The sequence below is a fragment of the Vanacampus margaritifer genome, chromosome 9 (genome assembly GCF_051991255.1).
Source record: "Vanacampus margaritifer isolate UIUO_Vmar chromosome 9, RoL_Vmar_1.0, whole genome shotgun sequence".
NCBI classification, from domain to species: domain Eukaryota; kingdom Metazoa; phylum Chordata; class Actinopteri; order Syngnathiformes; family Syngnathidae; genus Vanacampus; species Vanacampus margaritifer.
In genome coordinates, this window is record NC_135440.1 from 11,819,401 (window position 1) to 11,837,231 (window position 17,831).

Sequence of the window (17,831 nt, forward strand, 5' to 3'; positions counted from 1 at the left end):
GAGGGTCATTTTCATTTATTAAAAAAAATCCATCACAAAGGGCACTTTGTGCTGTTGGGTTACGCGAGGGTTCTATCTGTGCACGTGACAACAATAGTAGAGACAAGACAACAAATGTGATATGATTTTTATTTTATTTTAATAAATGTGTTTGTGTTCACATGTGTGTGCGTGTGTATTTGTATTCATCAAATCTTGGCACACATCGGTTTCCTCCAACACTCATTGGCACTTTTTGACATTTTTGGAATATAAGTATTTTAAATTAACTCATTCACTGCCATTGATGGCTATAGACGTAAAAAAAAAAAATCATTTTAACTATTTCTATTAGTTTTTTTTTTTTACTTTTGTTAAGAGTATGAAAACCTAGAACAAAAAAATAGTGTACATTTCGAACAGATATAAAATTTGTGATTAATCGTGAGTTAACTAGTGAAGTCATGCGCATTATTACGCTCCTAATTTTTAATAATCTTTTATTTTCTTTAATCTTTAAAAAAAAAAAAAAAAAAGATTGTTAAAAATTAGGGGCGTCAGGTGATTAAAATTTTTAATTGCAATTAATCACGACTTCACTAGCTAACTCCTGGTTAAACACAAATGTTATATTTGTTCTAAATGTACAATAACATTTTTTTGTAGGTAGGTTTCCTTACTTTTGTTAACAAAAGTAGAAAAAAACCCGTTAAACTAATAGAACTAGTTAAAATGAATTTATAGCAGTGAATGAGTTAAGGTTACATCTATTCAGGACATGCCGCGATACATTATGGGTCCTGCCCACCCGTTAGCAGTGAATGTTGGGTCAAAGGCGTGTTGAAGAGCTGCTGACAGATGGGATGAGACGCACAACGTTTTGATTGCACTTGATGTTCAGTTTAAGAGGGGCCTTCAAAAAGGAGGAATAAGCGGTTACGAAAATGGATGGGTTGATGTAAGAAATGGGGATTAAACTGGATGTCAGCTCCTGTATGCCAAATGCTAATGAAAAGGAGCTCTTCTTGTATCACTGCTATGTAAAAAACACTTATGTCCATTTTTTTGGTGTGTTTTAGGGATGAAACTGAGTGAAGACACCCCAAAACGTAAAAATAAAAATGAAAAAAGTGGACATAAGTGTTTTTCACACAGCAGCAACTATATTTTAATGAGAAAAGAGTAGTTATTCATTCAATTTATTGTGTTTTATGTTCAAGTTTATGTACACTCCAAAAATAGTTGGGTCAAAAATAACCCAAATGTGTTTGCGATGATTGTCAGTTGAACCCATCTTTCATTTATACATTTTTTTGAGTGTATATTTATGATTTTACATATAATTATAGTACTGCCTCTGTCAGTACTACAAATTATAATAAGTAGACTACTGCTGCATTTCTCTTCCATGCAACACTTTTTTTAAATATACATTTTTTAAATGATAAACAATGGGTATACTGTCATGTTTTGAAGAGAAGCAATAAATTACAATTCTTGAAATTAAAAAAACATAACAAAAACACATGTGCATTTATTACAAAAAAGGACCTTGCACATCTGACAAGTTTGTTAAAAATCACATTATAGAATCAGTACAATTTTTCAAAGGATGAATTGATGTGAAGAGTCTGTCTTTTTTTTTTCTTTTTTCTAAAGACAGGCCGAAACATTGGCTGTCAACTTACAAACACTCTTGGTTATCTCAATTTAAAATTCCAAATGTTCTTTTCCTAGTATTGCCGAAAACATTAGCAAGGTAAACTTCTCTTTTCTACCCTGATAAATAAAATTATTGCGCAACACTGCCCCCCACCCAAAAAAAAAACATTAAAAAAGAAATCTACTCTCAATGAGCAAAGGAGTACATTATGAATGCTTTAAAAAGTGAGCTACCTCACATGAAGGTTTTCCGACTATGCGAAGATCTCATTCCGATAGCGATGGCGAGTGGAGGGACTTGCCACTGACTGGACTGTTGCTGTACGGATGCCAGTTGCCTCTCTCTCTGTCCTTGCTGTCATGCTTGTGCTTGTGTTTATGTTTGTGTTTCTTCTTCTTCTTCTTCTTGTGCTCGTGGTGGTGGTGGCCATGCTCCCCTCTGTGTTTCAAAGGCAATGACGCGGTGTCTTTGGAGAAGGACGGCGCGGGCGTGGCTGGCAAGGAAAGCATCGACTGCTCGACGAATGCCGGCTCTTTACCTTTCAAGAGAAGAATCAATGTGGTGGTAAACAAACGGGAATAACTCTTTTTCGGGCCGTACAAAAAAAATTACCTGGTGTCGAGGGTCTCTCCAACAGATTGAGGTGATGGTGAATGAAGGCCTGACTATCGTGGACAGTCTCCATATCAATATCTTCCTCTTCCATGTTAAACTACAACCAGAGAAAGACAAGAACTGAGGAAAGGAAAGAAAAAAACACCAGCCAACCTTGGCAAAAGCCATAAAAGCGATACAAATAATAATAATAATAATGAATAGGTCTGGGACGATTCGATTCCGATTTTTGGGTCAGCGATTCCATTCAGAATCGACTATCGATTCAGAACAATTTTTGATTAAACATTATTTGATTGACAATGATTTCTGCTTCAATTTATAGATATGCAAAAAATTGTCATGATCTACTCCAGTCTGACTCGCTAATGCTTATTAGCGCGCTACTTGTGGCACTTTTATCACTCAAAAGAACGACTATTCATACAAAACGTTTAAGGAATGTACACAGAGAAGCATTTTAACATCCTACACTGCAAAAAAAAAAAAAAAAAACTTTTATTGGAATAACTTGATCATGACTTTTTGCTTCTATGTGGCTACAACTTAACAGTGTATCAGAACGAGCGGAAACCACACTGCCCCTAAGTGGCCAAATCGTGTACAACATGAACAGTGCTCCCAATAAAGGAACACACAAACAAGGGCAAGACAGTATAAAATAATTGAATAAAAATCGATTTTGGAACATTTAAAATTGATTCTGAATCATACTAAATGAGAATCGCAATTCTTATGAGAATTGATTTTTGGGCACACCCCTAATAATGAATCATCATCATCCTTACTCTGATCTTGTAGCGCCCGACTCTAGCATCATCATCTTGATGCTGCAATGCCTGTCCGGGTTCTGGAGGGGATCCCAGCTGCGTCTCGGCCTTTCTCTTGATGCCCTGAGGAGGCTGTCCTACCCCACATACCCCAAGAGAAATCGGATCGGGCTCTTCATCCTCCTGCCAGAAGAAAAAACAAAGCTGATGCAATATATGCTGTAACTTCCAAAATACCAGTCTTACGTTTGTTTTGGCGGAGTACTCACAGGTGGGTAGTTAAAGCCGACACCATGGATTCCTATACTGGCGGGTGTGTCAATAACAGCACTGACACTCAGTTCAGGCTTGATGGTAGGGTTGAGTACCGCTTTCTTCTCTTTTAAATTCAAAACAAGGCCGAGCTCAGGGAGCGGCAGGCAGGAAGGCCGAGTCAAACCAAACAAAGTATAGTAGAGGTTCACAGCATCGCAGCGGAGGCGCCAATCATGAGAGGTACCTGAGGAGAAAACAGAAAAATAAATCGCTCAATATCTGAAACCCCTAATAACGGCTTCTGTTCAGTCTTCTGACCTACAGCATATGAATGCATTAAGCGGGAAACGTTTTTGGACAGATGAGACTCACCTGAGTTCATCAGCTTCCAAAGCTGGTCCACCAGAGCTTCATTGCATATAGCGGATTCGGTGGTCTTGGTGAAGGGTGGATTCTTACAAAGCATGGCTAGGATCTTATGTCTGGCGGAACAACAAAAATCGGAAATGTTCAATTATACATAAAACAAGGCACGTGCAGAATTTGGTTACTAATGCAGCAAAAACACCACAAAACCAAACATTCACATTTACTCCCATTTTAGTGGGAAACGAACATCAGGTAAAAAAAAAAAATTTGAACATACAAATTCAGGTTCTGTCGCTGACACTGGTATGGTCAACTGTCATAAACTGCCCCGTACTATATCAAGCAAGCACTTACTAACCTGACATAAGGAGCCGGGTCACTCTGAACCAGGTTGAGGAGCCACTGCAACTCAGCTGAACACTTTTCAACTGCAAAATCAAAGACAACATGAACAAAAACGGCACAGTTGAATTCACTTTATTTTTGCCACACCTTTATGTACAACTTCATCTGATCAGATCACGTTTATATAAAGGGATGGCATTTTGGTAACGAAAGCATCAAATACGGTATACTTATTTCTGAATAAAAACATGTAAAAATCTAGATATTGGGCCAATGCTAATTTTTATTCAGATGATTATGGCAGCCATTTTTTTTAAATGGTGGCAGAGCAAACTAGTGTTATTTTTGCAAAACCGCAAGTATGATTTGGAGACTTAAAAAAAAAAAAAAAAGAGTGAGATCAAATACAATATTCTTACTCTGTCTCAGTTCACCATTCAAATCCACTTGCATACAGATACAAATGATGTATGTTGAGGACTTCCTCTAAATGTCTGTATTTTTAAATTTGACTCCCTCAATGTGTAATTCAGTCTAGCAGCCAAGAGCCTATATTTAACTCATACAGTGTAAAATGTTGAAATGACCATCGGTGTGTTTGTATCTTACCTCTTGTGTAGTCCACCAGAGCCTCTAGAGCAGCAACACGGACATCAACAAAGTGCCCATATTCTGCGTAGGACTTGAAAAGTGACGCTTCACTCGGGATGTGGCCATTTTTTTGAAGTTGGCGAATGGCTTTAAGAGAACTACAAATGAAGGTTACGAGTGTGTGATTTGAAAAGCAAAGGAGAATCACAAAACATGACAACAATTAAAGCAGGTCCAAACTTTGGAACTGCCATTTTGCCTGTGTTTTTTTTTCTCTTCAACACAAATGGATTTCAAATGATACAAACTGTCCACATATATTTTAGGGAGCAAACAAGTCAAAACCACACAAATAATAAAAACTGGTAGACAGAGACAGACGGCAGCTACCTGATAGTAATTGTGCTCCTGTAGCTTGGCAATAGTTTTTCCATGTTAAGGAATCTTGTTATCTCCTCCAAAATTAGACGCACATCAGCGTTTAAATTGTCCACTGTGCGTGTCTCGTTGTTGATACTGATGGCCGGGGTCAGAGAGTTGGTCAGTGCTTCAAGCAGTTCTGCACGGTAGTAATTATCTGAGAACTGGAAACAGACCAAGTTAGTAGACGGCAAAACGAAATAAACCTCACGTAATTGGCATGTGGTATTCACTACAAATTTCTTCAGCCAATCATCAATATACTATATATTACTATTAACTCATTCACTGCCAGTGACGGCTATAGACGTCAAAAATTAATTTAAACTATTTCTATTAGTTTAACATTTTCCCACTTTTGTTAATAAGAGTATGAAAACCTAAAATTTTTTTTTTGCATTTGGTTAAGTCATGCGATTAGTTACGATTAAAAATGGTTATCGCCTGACGCCCCTAATTTTGAATAATCTTTTCTTAATTTTTTTTTTAAAAAGATTATTAAAAATTTTATTTATATATAAATAATTACAATTATTTTATTTATTTAAAACAAATACAGTTTCTATTATTAAAAGATTTGGGATGTTAGGTGATTATTTTTTTAATCGTAATTAATCGCTTGACTTCACTAGTTAACTCACGATTAATCACAAATTTTATATCTGTTCTAAACATACAATGAAAAAAAATCTAGGTTTTCATACTCTTAACAAAAGTGGGAAAAAATGTCAAACTAATATAAATAGTTAAAATGAATTTTTGACGTTTATAGCCATCAATGGCAGTGAATTAATAATAATTAAAAATAAAAAGATTATTAAAAACTTGGGGCGCCAGGAGATTACAATTTTAATCGGAATTAATCGCATGACTTCACTATCTGTTCTAAATGTACAAAAAAATAATAATTCTAGGTTTTCATACTCTTGTTAACAAAAGTGGAAAAAAATGTTAAAAACTAATAGAAATAGTTCAAATTAATTTATGACGTCTATATTTATCTCCCAAAATTCAGATGCCCTCTTCATCTCTTCTACCGAGGAGAATACAATCATGAGGCATCTGCGATAGATTATCATTAAATGATTAATTTATTTTACGGAATAATCTAAAATCCCGAAAAGAAAGGAAGGCATTGGCAATATTAACAATTTAGGTTACAGGGTGTGTTGCTGTGTCATTACTTTGTTCTTCCTGTTGTCGTTGTACTTGATAAGGTCAAGTATGAAGTTGAGGACATCTCTGGGACAGAGGTTCTGGACATCTCGGAGTAATGCCATGGCAACAGGCATCGTCTTGCAAGGAATACAGGGGAAAAAAAGCGTACGTTAGGTGACAAAAAAGTAAATCACAAGAGAGATGGGGAGACTTAATAGCATATAATTAATGAATGCATCCAGCAATGAGCAAACCAACCATGATTTGACACCTTATGTTCCACTATTAATCATTAGCACTGCCTTACCTTTGCCAGGCATATTACAAAGGTTGTGTATTTCCTCTGATTAAATGTGATCTGATGAAATCTCAAAATATTAAACTTGCATGTGATACTGTGGCACCACATAATGAATCACAAAGCGAGAAATACATAATAAGGGCGGCAGCCCAAGTCCCTTTAAATCAACTGTCACTTCCAACCCGACCCACTTAGTAAAGATACCAAAACATATTTAGTACCCTTTTAAAAGGGGCACTCTACCTTTTGCAGGAAATAGCTCTGGAAGTTGATGAAGTTGTTGGTTTTCACGATATTGGGGCAGCTCTTGCAGCAGAACATTCTGGTGAACAGAGACTTCATCGCTGGTGGGCCCTGCCATGTGCTCACCATAGAATTGGCTATCTGCAATTATTATGTGCACACAACACAATTTCCATATTAAGACTTGATTTACTTTATGTAAATGCATACAATGTCCTTTACTGATTTCTGATATATTTAAATATTTATTAAATAAAAAATAATTTTAATTCATCGTACTAGCGAGAACATACAAAGCGCTGCAATGAAAGGCCAGAGCTGAGAATCAAACTCAGAACCTCGGAACTGTGAGGCAGACATGCTACCCATTCGGTCACCATGCTACCTAACGTACATAACACAAATTTCAAAATGGCAACATTGGGTATAGGTCGCACAGTATCATATACCTTTGCCAAACAGAAGCAGGCCTGCATTCGCACTTTGTAGAAACACTGTTCTTGTTCGAGGATGTCCGTCAGAGCAAGTCTGGAAGCAGGAGTTGGGAAGGTTTCAAGAGCTAAAATGGCCTCCTCCTAGAAAATAGAAAACATGCAGACAAATATCAGCCACGAAAAACTCATTTATGTGGCAATGATATGCATAGCCAAGTAAGAAAGCTAAATCAAAGTTCTTTGCCACCTGCGATTAGATTGTACAATATGATACAGTATATTGACTTTCAAGTCAGTTGGTACAGTAGGGCCCTCCAAAATGCGCACTTACCTGTGCAACTACATCTCTTTCATAACGCAGCTGGTATTGCCACATGAAGTCGGCTTGCTCCAACTCGACTTTCCTCAAAATTGACATGTCTGGGTCAATACGGATCCATAGAAGAGGAGAGTCGGCACTGCGTAGGAGAAGAGAAATGGATTGGAGCACATTGTTGACAATAGGCGAATATTCTGACGGTGATTTTTTTTCTTCAACAAAGAAAAGCTTCTGTGATCGTCGTCCTCTTTTCTAATTGATAATGGTGAGCTCAGTGTTTTGGTCAGTCTGTCTTTTTCACTTGTTTCATTGTACATTTGGCCACAATCAAGGCTTTTGTCATCTCTTCATTTACTTCACTCCAATGTCCAATTCTGAGCTCCCTCCTCACTAACTATTCAGGTCACTAGGCTTATTTACAGAGAAGTGCCAGGCCTTAGTTAGAGAAGTTGAAGCAGCTTTTAGCTTCTTTCATTGAGAATTGGGTTGAGCTAACAAGTAACCTCCCTGGACATATGCACTAAAATATTTTGGAGATGCAAATGAGGTAATTGTCTTACTCCATGGCCGATAAGTCCATGTCCACTTCCTCTCCATTCATCAGTGGAATCTTCTTTTTCTTATTTCTAGGGAGAAAATAAAATGAAAAATAAAACATTAGCCCACCAAATAAGACACCTTTGACATGGTAATCAGTTGCATTTGCCGTTCCTCGGATCCCATTACAACGTTCCGACTCCTTTAGTCACACGGATTAGTTTTCCATCTGCCAGAGTGACTGGTGGATTCTTTTCTTTTTACGCCAAACACTACCTGCATTGTATTATAACTGAGCTGTAAAAGACCCAGAAAGGACAAACACTTGTTATATTCTCACTCTAACCTACAGATTTGTGTGCTCCCAAGATTTATCACTGATGACAAATGAGGGAAACCACTGTCACTTGTGTGTCCCTTCGAGTTATAAACAATAACTATCTGTGATAAGGAAACCAGGTGATTACACCAAAGGGAATTCAAGCCAAGTGGTTGAATTTTGTTTCCAAAATGATCCGTTATTGATACTGGTTGTCCTCATTAGGGTCGCAGGTAAACTGGCGATCTTGGGTGATGCCCTGGACTGGTCGGCAGTTAATCACAGGGAAGACTCGTGTGGGCGAATGAGAACGTTTTGTGAAGCAGGAAGCAAACAGAGTAACCTGAGAACCCCGCGGAAGCAGGACGAGGGATGAATTGAAAACTCCACTTAAATTTTCCAACTGAGACTTTTCCAACCTCGCCTGACTGTCAGGAAGTCATTTCACTGCATGCTGACATTTCTAAATTCAAATGATCGGTATATAAAATGATAATGAGCAATTTCAGTGTAAATGTGTGCGTATCCGGCAGACGTTTTTACAGCACCTTCGGCTCTTGGAGTGACATGGGATATCATGTTTAAGGCTGTTCTCCTCTATCTGCAAGGTATGGTTGAACGACCCATCTAATTCCTGTACCGTCACTTTGATGGGACCCTGGGGGATATACAAACATTTCACAAGACAGTCTACGGTAAAAGGTTAGTTCATTAACACACTAACATTCTACATACATTAATGTACTCCACTTTAATAAAATAAAAACTTTTCTAATACTGTATAATTATTACATAATCATTTAACTACCTATCTGAGTGAGGTAATGAGGTAAAGGATATTAACTCATTCAATGCCATAAATTCATTTAAAAAAAACAAATAATTATAATAATAATAAAAATTTGGGGTGACAGGCTATTAATTTTTTTTACTATAACTAATTAATCACATGACTTAACTAGTTAACTAATGATTAATCACACATTTTATATCTGTTCTAAATGTAGAATAAAAAAATTCTAGGTTTTCATACTGTTAACAAAAGTGGGAAAAAATGTTAAACTAATAGAAATAGTTACAATGTTTTTTTGACGTTCATAGCCGTCAATGGCAGTGAATGAGTTAATATTGGTCAAGTGTTTAATAAGAGTAGTATCAGTGACAGTAAAGTAGATCATCTAACCCAAGAATATGAAACCAAAACTACTAGCAAGAGTCACAGGTCACAGTATGCCACTCAAAAATTTGAAAAACAACAACAACAAAAAACAATATGTCTCCTACGAGAATTTGTTATTTGCTACCAACCTTTCCAATATCCTAATTATTAGGGCCTAATATAATAAAACAAGTAGCTCCATGGCCCAATCCTTGATGCAAATGTATCACTAGGACAAAATCAATAACATTTCCATGGTTAGCTTGAAAAGATCGTTATTGATATACTCACAACATATTTCTGAGTTCCAGATGATGTGTAGTCTTGGCGGATCTCCAACTCCAAAACATTCCTCTTTCTGTTGAATGCAAAGCTGCCATAGAATTTTACGACAGCACTCTGATCTCTGGTTTTGAACAAGTTAAGACAAAAAAAGAAAAGAAAAATGAAAAATAAACAATCATTTGCATGTGTTCCATTTTGTTTAGTAACAAAAAAAGAAAATTGACAAAAGCAATCATTATTGAATTTTGCAAGAAAGATCATTTTTAGCAGGTGACATCAAATGACATGACGGGCCAGATCTGGGCCACAGGCCATGAGTTTGACAGCCGTGGATTAAAGGATACACCCATTGCTTGATAAGAGGGGAAATGTCCTTGCCAGAGACATTAGAGATTGATTTCAGGAACGCATGAGTAGATAGAAGCATCTGGCTCCACATGTGACTCTGGTATCTCTGTGATGAGGCTGTGCTAGCCAGACTCAAAAGCTTGTTGAAAACCTTAAGGAAAGATAGACAAAAAGACAATGAAGTTAAGTCGCAATTTTTTTTTGTTCTAGATCATGTTTGTTTATGCATTTTCTGATTGATAAACAGTTGGTGTCTGAAGAACAAGCCAACAAGAAATAAAAGGAAAAAAAAGAAGTGTTGTTACACTGTGTTGAAGACTGTGCATTGAGACACTAGACACATTAGACACAACAGTGGAACCTCATGTCACAAATTTGACCCCGGCTTTGCAATCCGAAACCCTTGCAAATCGAGTTACTGTTTACTATTGAAATAACATGACGCGTTTGCTTACAAATCACTATGCAACAACTTCAGGACTGAACACACTAGGGCCAACTTGAAAACCACGGTCCAAAAGAGCACGCTGTCACAATGCAGCGCGTTTATTCATCACTTCCAGATTGATTTCGAATTACCGAATTTAGAGAACTCTAACTAAAAAGAAGACATCTCACCTGCAACATGAACTCCATGCTGATCCTGTTTTCAATCAGTCTCATCACTAAGTGAGCCTTACATTGGAACATTTTGTAGTACTCCCATGACAATGTGTGAGGGTGCTTGAGAGAGAAGTGAAGGTGGGGGGTTGGGCTGCACAAAGAGAAGGACTGATATCAGCATGTGATTTCACACTGTTTAATTCAATTAACCTTTCCTCACTTTATAGACATTGCAACTGAATTCAAATGTATTACTTGTCCTTTTCTTTGCCTCCGCTAAACGTTGGGTGCAGAAGAACGCCTCCCATCTTCAGTTCATATTCCACAATCTTGTCCAGCTCCTGTGACAAAACAAATATATCATTAACTCGTTCACTGCCATTGACGGCTACAGACGTCAAAAATTAATTTTAGCTATTTCTGTTAGTTTGTTAGTATTTGTTTTCACTTTTGTTAACAAGAGTATGAATACCTGGGGGATGGATATTGTACATTTAGAACAGATATACAATTTGTGATTATTCATGAGTTAACTAGTGGAATTAATTACAATTAAAAATTGTAATCGCCTAACGCCCCTAATTTTTAATAATCTTTTCTTTTTTTATCGCGTCAGGTGATTAATTTTTTAAAATTGTAATTAATCGCATGACTTCAATAGTTACAGTAAGTCATGATTAATTTTTTTTTTTTTATATATCTGTTCAAAATGTACAATACATTTTTTTCTTGTTTTTTTTTTAATTGTTAAGAAAAGTGGGGAAAAAAATTAACTAATAGAAATAGTTCAAAATAATTTTTGACGTCTATAGCTGTTAATGGCAGTGAATGAGTTAAAAATAAAACATTTAGGCCTATGTTCCACTGACACCAAATTGGCATGTAATTGCATATAATGTCTGGATGTCAAGCAAATCCAGCGTGTCAACAAGTTTGCGCTTCTCAAGAAGCATTGCTCAATGTGAGCTGTATTCTTCTATTTCATTCCCCACCCTTCACAGCTGAGTACATCCCTGCCTAGTAATGCTTATTCAAGTTGAAATACACAGCAGTAACAAAAAAAAAAAAAAAAAAGTCAAGAATTTAACAGCAATAACAGTGAAAGATCTACACAGGAACCCACAATCCTACAGAATAGGTTATCTTGAAATAGCAAGCAATAGCAGCAATGACATTATGAATGTACAATGCAGTGTGTGTGTCATAAAAACCAACAATAATATGCCTCAAATCCTTATGTTGTACACTAAAGGGATGTTGGCTGTTTGCCAATTAGAAGTACAGGTCCCAAGCTTGTATAGAGAATGAATGGGTTGCATAGGAAGGACATCAACCGTGGTAAACAAATCGTGTTATGTGGCGACCCCTGATGGCCAAAACCAGAAAGAGAAAGAAAACGAGATTAAGAAAGTTACGGCTACAGCCCCCATTTCTCAGGCCCCGCCTCCCCACGTCCCTGCAGACCTCAAAACTCCAGCATCAGCCTGGAAGTCGACATTGATAGCACACTTGGACTTGAAATAGTGAAGAAAATGTCATTTGAACACATGAGGAACAAAATGCTAGATAACTACCTGGAAAATATTTTAAAAAGACTATACTAATGTACTATTGTTAAGCGTATACTTAAAAACAATGCCAGTCTTCCGAATGATTGGATATGACTTAATTTTGCAGACCTTGTTTACAGGTTTTTATTTTACACGTCTTCAAGAGCAGACTTGCGCTACTTGGCCGCGAAGGATAACTTGAGCGCCAAAAACCGAACGCGTCTCAGAAAATAACTGTTTGACTGAGGAGAAGTGTTGTTGTTTTTTTAAGTGTATTGAAGTTGTTGGCTTCATTGGCAAAAAGGGGGAATTAGCACATGAGTCAAATCACATTCTAACCAGCATTATGGGCCTTCAATTGTTATTTCTCAGTATTCACCAGTAATATTGGAGGGAATTACAATTCTTAGTAACTACCTTTGGATATCTAAATATTATTGGAAATAAGTCCAGGTTTGTGAAAAATTTGAAATAAAACAAAGCTGATACCTCTTTGATCCAGTGCCGATACTCATTCACTCCGAAAGTCTTCTTCAGATAGAGGCCAAAGATGTAGCCCGAGATTCCTTTCAGCACCCACTCATCAGCCCTACACACGTGCATAGCAAGTTAATACAACATTTAGGTTCATACTAAATATGCATTCAGTTACTTTCCAAACAAAATTAAAAGTATGATTGTCTTTTTTAATCCAGTCAGTTGCGCAGTCGACTCCAGTAGTTTAACAAATACAGATCAGAGTGAGACCCCCAAAATACAACCATATCGTATCCATCAGTCATAATAATGCAGTGGCCTTTTCACGAAAAACATGTCTCACTCACCAAGACATCCTGGAGATGAAGCACCCAAAAAACTGTTGAGCCAAGGCCTGGGCAAGGCAACGACGTGTCAAAGGGGTCTGGTCGATGATCATAGCACTATGAAGTAAGTTGGTGCTAGAAGAAACACAAGGCAACGTTCTGTGAAAAACGGATCTTGTCTTATGCTCATCATAGTTGACAATGTCACGGAATAGGAATTCTAATCACACTACGTCTGCTGCTAATGTCCAAGCTGGTGCAGATCAATTCTGTGAGAACTCACAGCCTTTGTACCAGAGAAACCTGAGCAGCTGCCACAGTTTGCCATGGACTTGCCTAGGATGAATAACCATCTTATACTGACCCATTGCGGGCACACCGGAAAGTATCGAGTATCTCAAGGCACCACTCTATTACAGTACCAATCGTAAAAATGAAAAGAAAAAAAAAAATCTAAGAAAAAATTGCCCTACCTGAAAATGCTCATAGAGGCATAGGAAGACACTTGCACATACGACTCATCCACAAAAACCGTCTTAAAGCAGGAGTAAGGGTAGCGGCACGTTAGAATTTCTTCATAGAACTCAAAAATCTCATGCAGGTAAGACATGGAATGCTTGAGAAGTGGCAGCAGCTGTGGCAGGCAAAAGTGGGTCACCTGATGGGAGGCCAGAAAAAAAGAAAATTACAGTTCAAGCTTGAGCATAATCTTCTCTGGTAAGCAAATCGAGGACAATATCCCATCCTCATTTCTAAACTGATATTTAAATGTGAATGTTAAACAACTCTTGAAGCACAGAATTGTTACGCCCAATTATTTAGCACAACTTGAAAATTCTAACTGTGCATTCAAAAGATGATTGCATTAATTTATAATATACAAAAACAACCTCACCTCATGCATGTAGGGGTCTACAAGGATTTCAAACGGCCCAACAGCCAGGGAGATGTTGGGGGCTGCCGTTGGGATAGCGAGGACATAGTGGAACGTTTTCTTCCTCATGTCATGTGTGTAGATGGTCTCTACTAGGTCACCACATGATACCGCAACCATGGAGGAGTCTATGGTGAACTCCAGCTTCCATGTGCACAGCTCTGAGTAGGAGTCCACACAAGGAAACCAGAACCTTGGGCATAAAAAAGTCAATTAAGAAATATTTAATTTCAGATATTAGAAAAAGATTTTCAGAGACAGCAAGTCCACGCATGTAGATTCATACACTACTTTCATCACGGACTAAAAAAACTGGTGGAAAACTTGTCTTCATGAATTTTTGAGCCCACTGCAAATATTTCTTCTTCTTGAACCCGACCTGCATGGCTTCAAGCCTTTGAAGGATTCCGTACTGAGAGGTTACTCGGACTCCAGAGACACAAGCAGCTTCGATGACCTGCTTGCGACTCACCAGTAGCCTTTTGTCAGCTGCTCTCTTAATACAATGCAACTGCCTGGAAGGTACTTTCATTAATATGCCATTACTTGAACACGCCCATTTACCATCTGAATCACAAGCACAATTTTCTTTCTTTCTTTACGACCGGCACTGCAGAACCACCTCCGAGATGGTTATAAAAGGCGGTTCCATTGTAACCGCTTGGCCCCGAAAAAGTCCCATGGAAACGGCAACATCCGGGCCGACCACAGCCGACTCGGTGTGGAACCGGTCCAGTGGAAAAGCGGCATAATTATCAAACCTGATTCTGATTGAAACAGTCTCAGTAACTTAAACAGGTTAGAGAAAAACAACACGGGCAAAAGTTACACAAATAAATAGCTAAAATGTAAATGTTTATGTAACTCAAAGTCCTACATACATTATGTACATGTGTATTGTTCGCGATTTCTTTATTTTTTCCCCTCATTAAAACTGCCATTGACGGCTTTAGACGTCAAAAAATCATTTTAACTATTTCTATTAGTTTAACATTTCCACTTTTTTTAACAAGAGTATGAAAACCTAGAAAAAAGTTTTTATTGTACATTTAGAACAGATATAAAATGTGTGATTAATCGTGAGTTAAATATTGAAGTAATGCGATTATTTACAATTAAAACTTTTAATCGCCTGACGACCTAATTTTTAATAATCTTTTCTTTTTCTTTTTTTTTAAGATTTTTTTTAATAATTAAAATTACTTTTAAAAAAGAACAAAAGATTATTAAAAATTAGGGGCGTCAGGCGATTAAAATTTTTCGTAATTAATCGCATGACTTCACTAATTAAGACATGATTAATCACACATTTTATATCTGTTCTAAATGTGCAATATTTTTTTTAGGTTTTCACACTCTTGTTAACAAAAGTGGAAAAAAGATTAAGCTAATAGAAATTGTTCAAATTAATTTTTGACGTCTATAGCCATTAATGGCAGTGAATGAGTTAATATTAACTAGCAGACGATACGAGTGCCATCACTAATTATGAAAAATGCACCTCAAGATTTCAATTCAATTCATTTCATTCGTAAAATAAAAAAGACAATATAAAAAATAGTTTAAAAAAAAATGTTATTAATACCGAGTGGAGTTGTGGTGTCCAAAGGAGAACACGTGGGCACCCCTCTCAGCCATAGTGCCTTCCACGTCATGGATAACAAAATGGAGACCCCCTTTTGGCTGGTCCAAGGAAAATTCAATGTATACCTTTAAGATATGTGAATCTGGAGACAAAAGTACACAATAAACATGGGATATTTGTAAGAACGTGACAAACTTTTTGGAAAGCCAACTCAAAGCCTTCAAGATGATCATTACGTGACAACGCTCGTAACTCAAAACACATCTCAAATCATCGTTCTCTAATTTGAAATGAATGGAAATTCCATTGTTCCACCTCCCATTAAACACCAATAACTTGTGTAATGGGTTATTAATTCAAGGGAAAAAAATCCTCATAAAATTTTTACAGTTTTCTGGACCCACAAAATATTGTGTTCTAAGATTATAAAGTACATAAAATTGATAGTTGTTCTACGTCTATACTCACGTGTATACGTAACAGATTTGGAAATATAAATACAATATAATTGCATGGAAATATACATTTCCATGCAATTGTTTCTTTTTCCATACTTTTTCAGACCTGGAAATGTATTTGCTTGCATAGGAACCCTAAAAATGTTTTCACTCCATAAGTTTTTCTAATTCAAAATGTTTTTGGGGGGAAAAGATGAGATTTCATTATACACTGTGGTTTGGTCTAGATTGCCTCACCATCTCCTTGTTTCCAGAGTTCAGAAGGAACCTTGATGACCAACTCCCCATGTCCTGCATCAGGGTCCACAGCACTCACTGCAGCAGTGTAGGCACTAGAGAAATAATTCAGGTTCCTTCTGTCGAAAAAGATCAATTGCGCCATTCATTTCATCTAGCAAAAAACATTGCATTTTTATAAATGCAGACAGGCACAGTAAATTAATGTATGCAGCAATTGTATTACATAGTGTCCACTAATCAATGTGAAACAGTACATGTGAGAGCTAAAACAAAGAAAGCAACACTAGCTACGAGAAGAATTCCCCCCCACTCCTTCCACTTTGCAGGCCAGAAAACGATGGAAAAAAATCTGCTGGAGTCACGCTTTTGACACCCCTTTAACTTTTTTTCTCCTCTTCCACACTTAAGTTTTACATTCAGAAATCAAAGACTGGACAAGTTAAATCAATTAAAGTGATGGACTAATTGTATTCAGCACACTCATGTGTTCCCTCAAGTACCTGTAGTTCTTTATCATCAAAAATAAAACTGTCATAAATCAAACAAATTAGCCCACAAGCGTGGTGGACAGAAGTGCGCACACTTCCTATGCTGACCTTATGGCTTAAATACTAAAAAGTGGCCACCGGGTCACACAACTGCTCATTTTAATTTGCGTTATCGTCCAGCAAAATATTGCCTCCAACAAACTAGCCCCTATTGTTAAGAGTGGCACTATCATTAATATAGCAACAACAACAAAAATAGCAATTAGAGTTAAATTGTAAATTGTAAAAATGATTGTTCCAAATCCCAAAACCCTCAGAGTGAATGATATTCAGAATATGAAGAAGGAAAAAAATGCAATGAAGACCCAAAGATCTTTTGCCATACTGTACTTACTGTTTTGACTCACTGTGGCACACTTCCAAAGTCGGGTCATTGTAAATGAATGGAGCTTCAAGATCATTTATTCGAACCCTGTAGATACGGCACTGTTTGCTGTTCAACTTGATTCTGTTAAGGTTGGGTACGGTCGGGAATATGGTCAGCTCAACATAACCCTCAAAGATGAAAAAAAAGAAAAAAGAAAGAGGAAAAACAAAAAGATATATCATTATTTATTTTTGAATTAGCCATCATTTTTTCAAACAAAGTACTGACAAAGTATTGTACATTCACTTATTCTCATGTTTGTCATTCCATTGTAGGGATGCACGATAATATCAGTGGCCAATAATTATCGGCTCAGACTGGGACGATCCACTTCTGTCGAGATCCATAGATCAAATAGTATTATCGTGCATCCCTATACCATTGATTTCATATGCCCATGATGACAGTATAGAATACATGATGAAATAAGGCTCTGTGGCTGCTTTTTATTTGCGTTGTCCAAATTTGATCATGTGATCAAAAATCTAAAACTTTTCCTTAGTTAGAAGCAGAAATAGGTTTTTGGGTGCGAGTCAAAGCTCTCATTTTAATATACACAAGTCACACATAAGCATAAGTCGCTCAAACAGACTATTAAAAAAAATTATTAACTCCTTTTTTTTTTTTAAGTGG

At 37.0% G+C, this 17,831-nt stretch overlaps 1 protein-coding gene across 1 annotated transcript in view; it reads right to left on the reverse strand.

Moving 5' to 3' along the window:
• Positions 1-17,831, reverse strand: part of taf2 (TAF2 RNA polymerase II, TATA box binding protein (TBP)-associated factor) — a 19,207-nt gene continuing 1,376 nt past the window's right edge. Inside the window, exons 5-29 of the mRNA XM_077576391.1 lie at positions 17,166-17,326; positions 16,281-16,399; positions 15,586-15,727; positions 13,962-14,193; positions 13,540-13,724; positions 13,088-13,201; positions 12,753-12,852; positions 10,969-11,054; positions 10,729-10,864; positions 10,107-10,261; positions 9,769-9,883; positions 8,867-8,976; positions 8,023-8,088; positions 7,475-7,601; positions 7,159-7,284; positions 6,710-6,850; positions 6,192-6,302; positions 4,978-5,171; positions 4,606-4,745; positions 4,010-4,079; positions 3,655-3,764; positions 3,297-3,526; positions 3,046-3,210; positions 2,255-2,354; positions 1-2,180 (exon numbers count right to left, since the gene is read on the reverse strand). Of these exons, the coding sequence (XP_077432517.1) occupies positions 1,909-2,180; positions 2,255-2,354; positions 3,046-3,210; positions 3,297-3,526; positions 3,655-3,764; positions 4,010-4,079; positions 4,606-4,745; positions 4,978-5,171; positions 6,192-6,302; positions 6,710-6,850; positions 7,159-7,284; positions 7,475-7,601; positions 8,023-8,088; positions 8,867-8,976; positions 9,769-9,883; positions 10,107-10,261; positions 10,729-10,864; positions 10,969-11,054; positions 12,753-12,852; positions 13,088-13,201; positions 13,540-13,724; positions 13,962-14,193; positions 15,586-15,727; positions 16,281-16,399; positions 17,166-17,326 (3,507 nt within the window). The 3' untranslated portion in view covers positions 1-1,908. The remainder of the gene's footprint in view (positions 2,181-2,254; positions 2,355-3,045; positions 3,211-3,296; positions 3,527-3,654; positions 3,765-4,009; positions 4,080-4,605; positions 4,746-4,977; positions 5,172-6,191; positions 6,303-6,709; positions 6,851-7,158; positions 7,285-7,474; positions 7,602-8,022; positions 8,089-8,866; positions 8,977-9,768; positions 9,884-10,106; positions 10,262-10,728; positions 10,865-10,968; positions 11,055-12,752; positions 12,853-13,087; positions 13,202-13,539; positions 13,725-13,961; positions 14,194-15,585; positions 15,728-16,280; positions 16,400-17,165; positions 17,327-17,831) is intronic.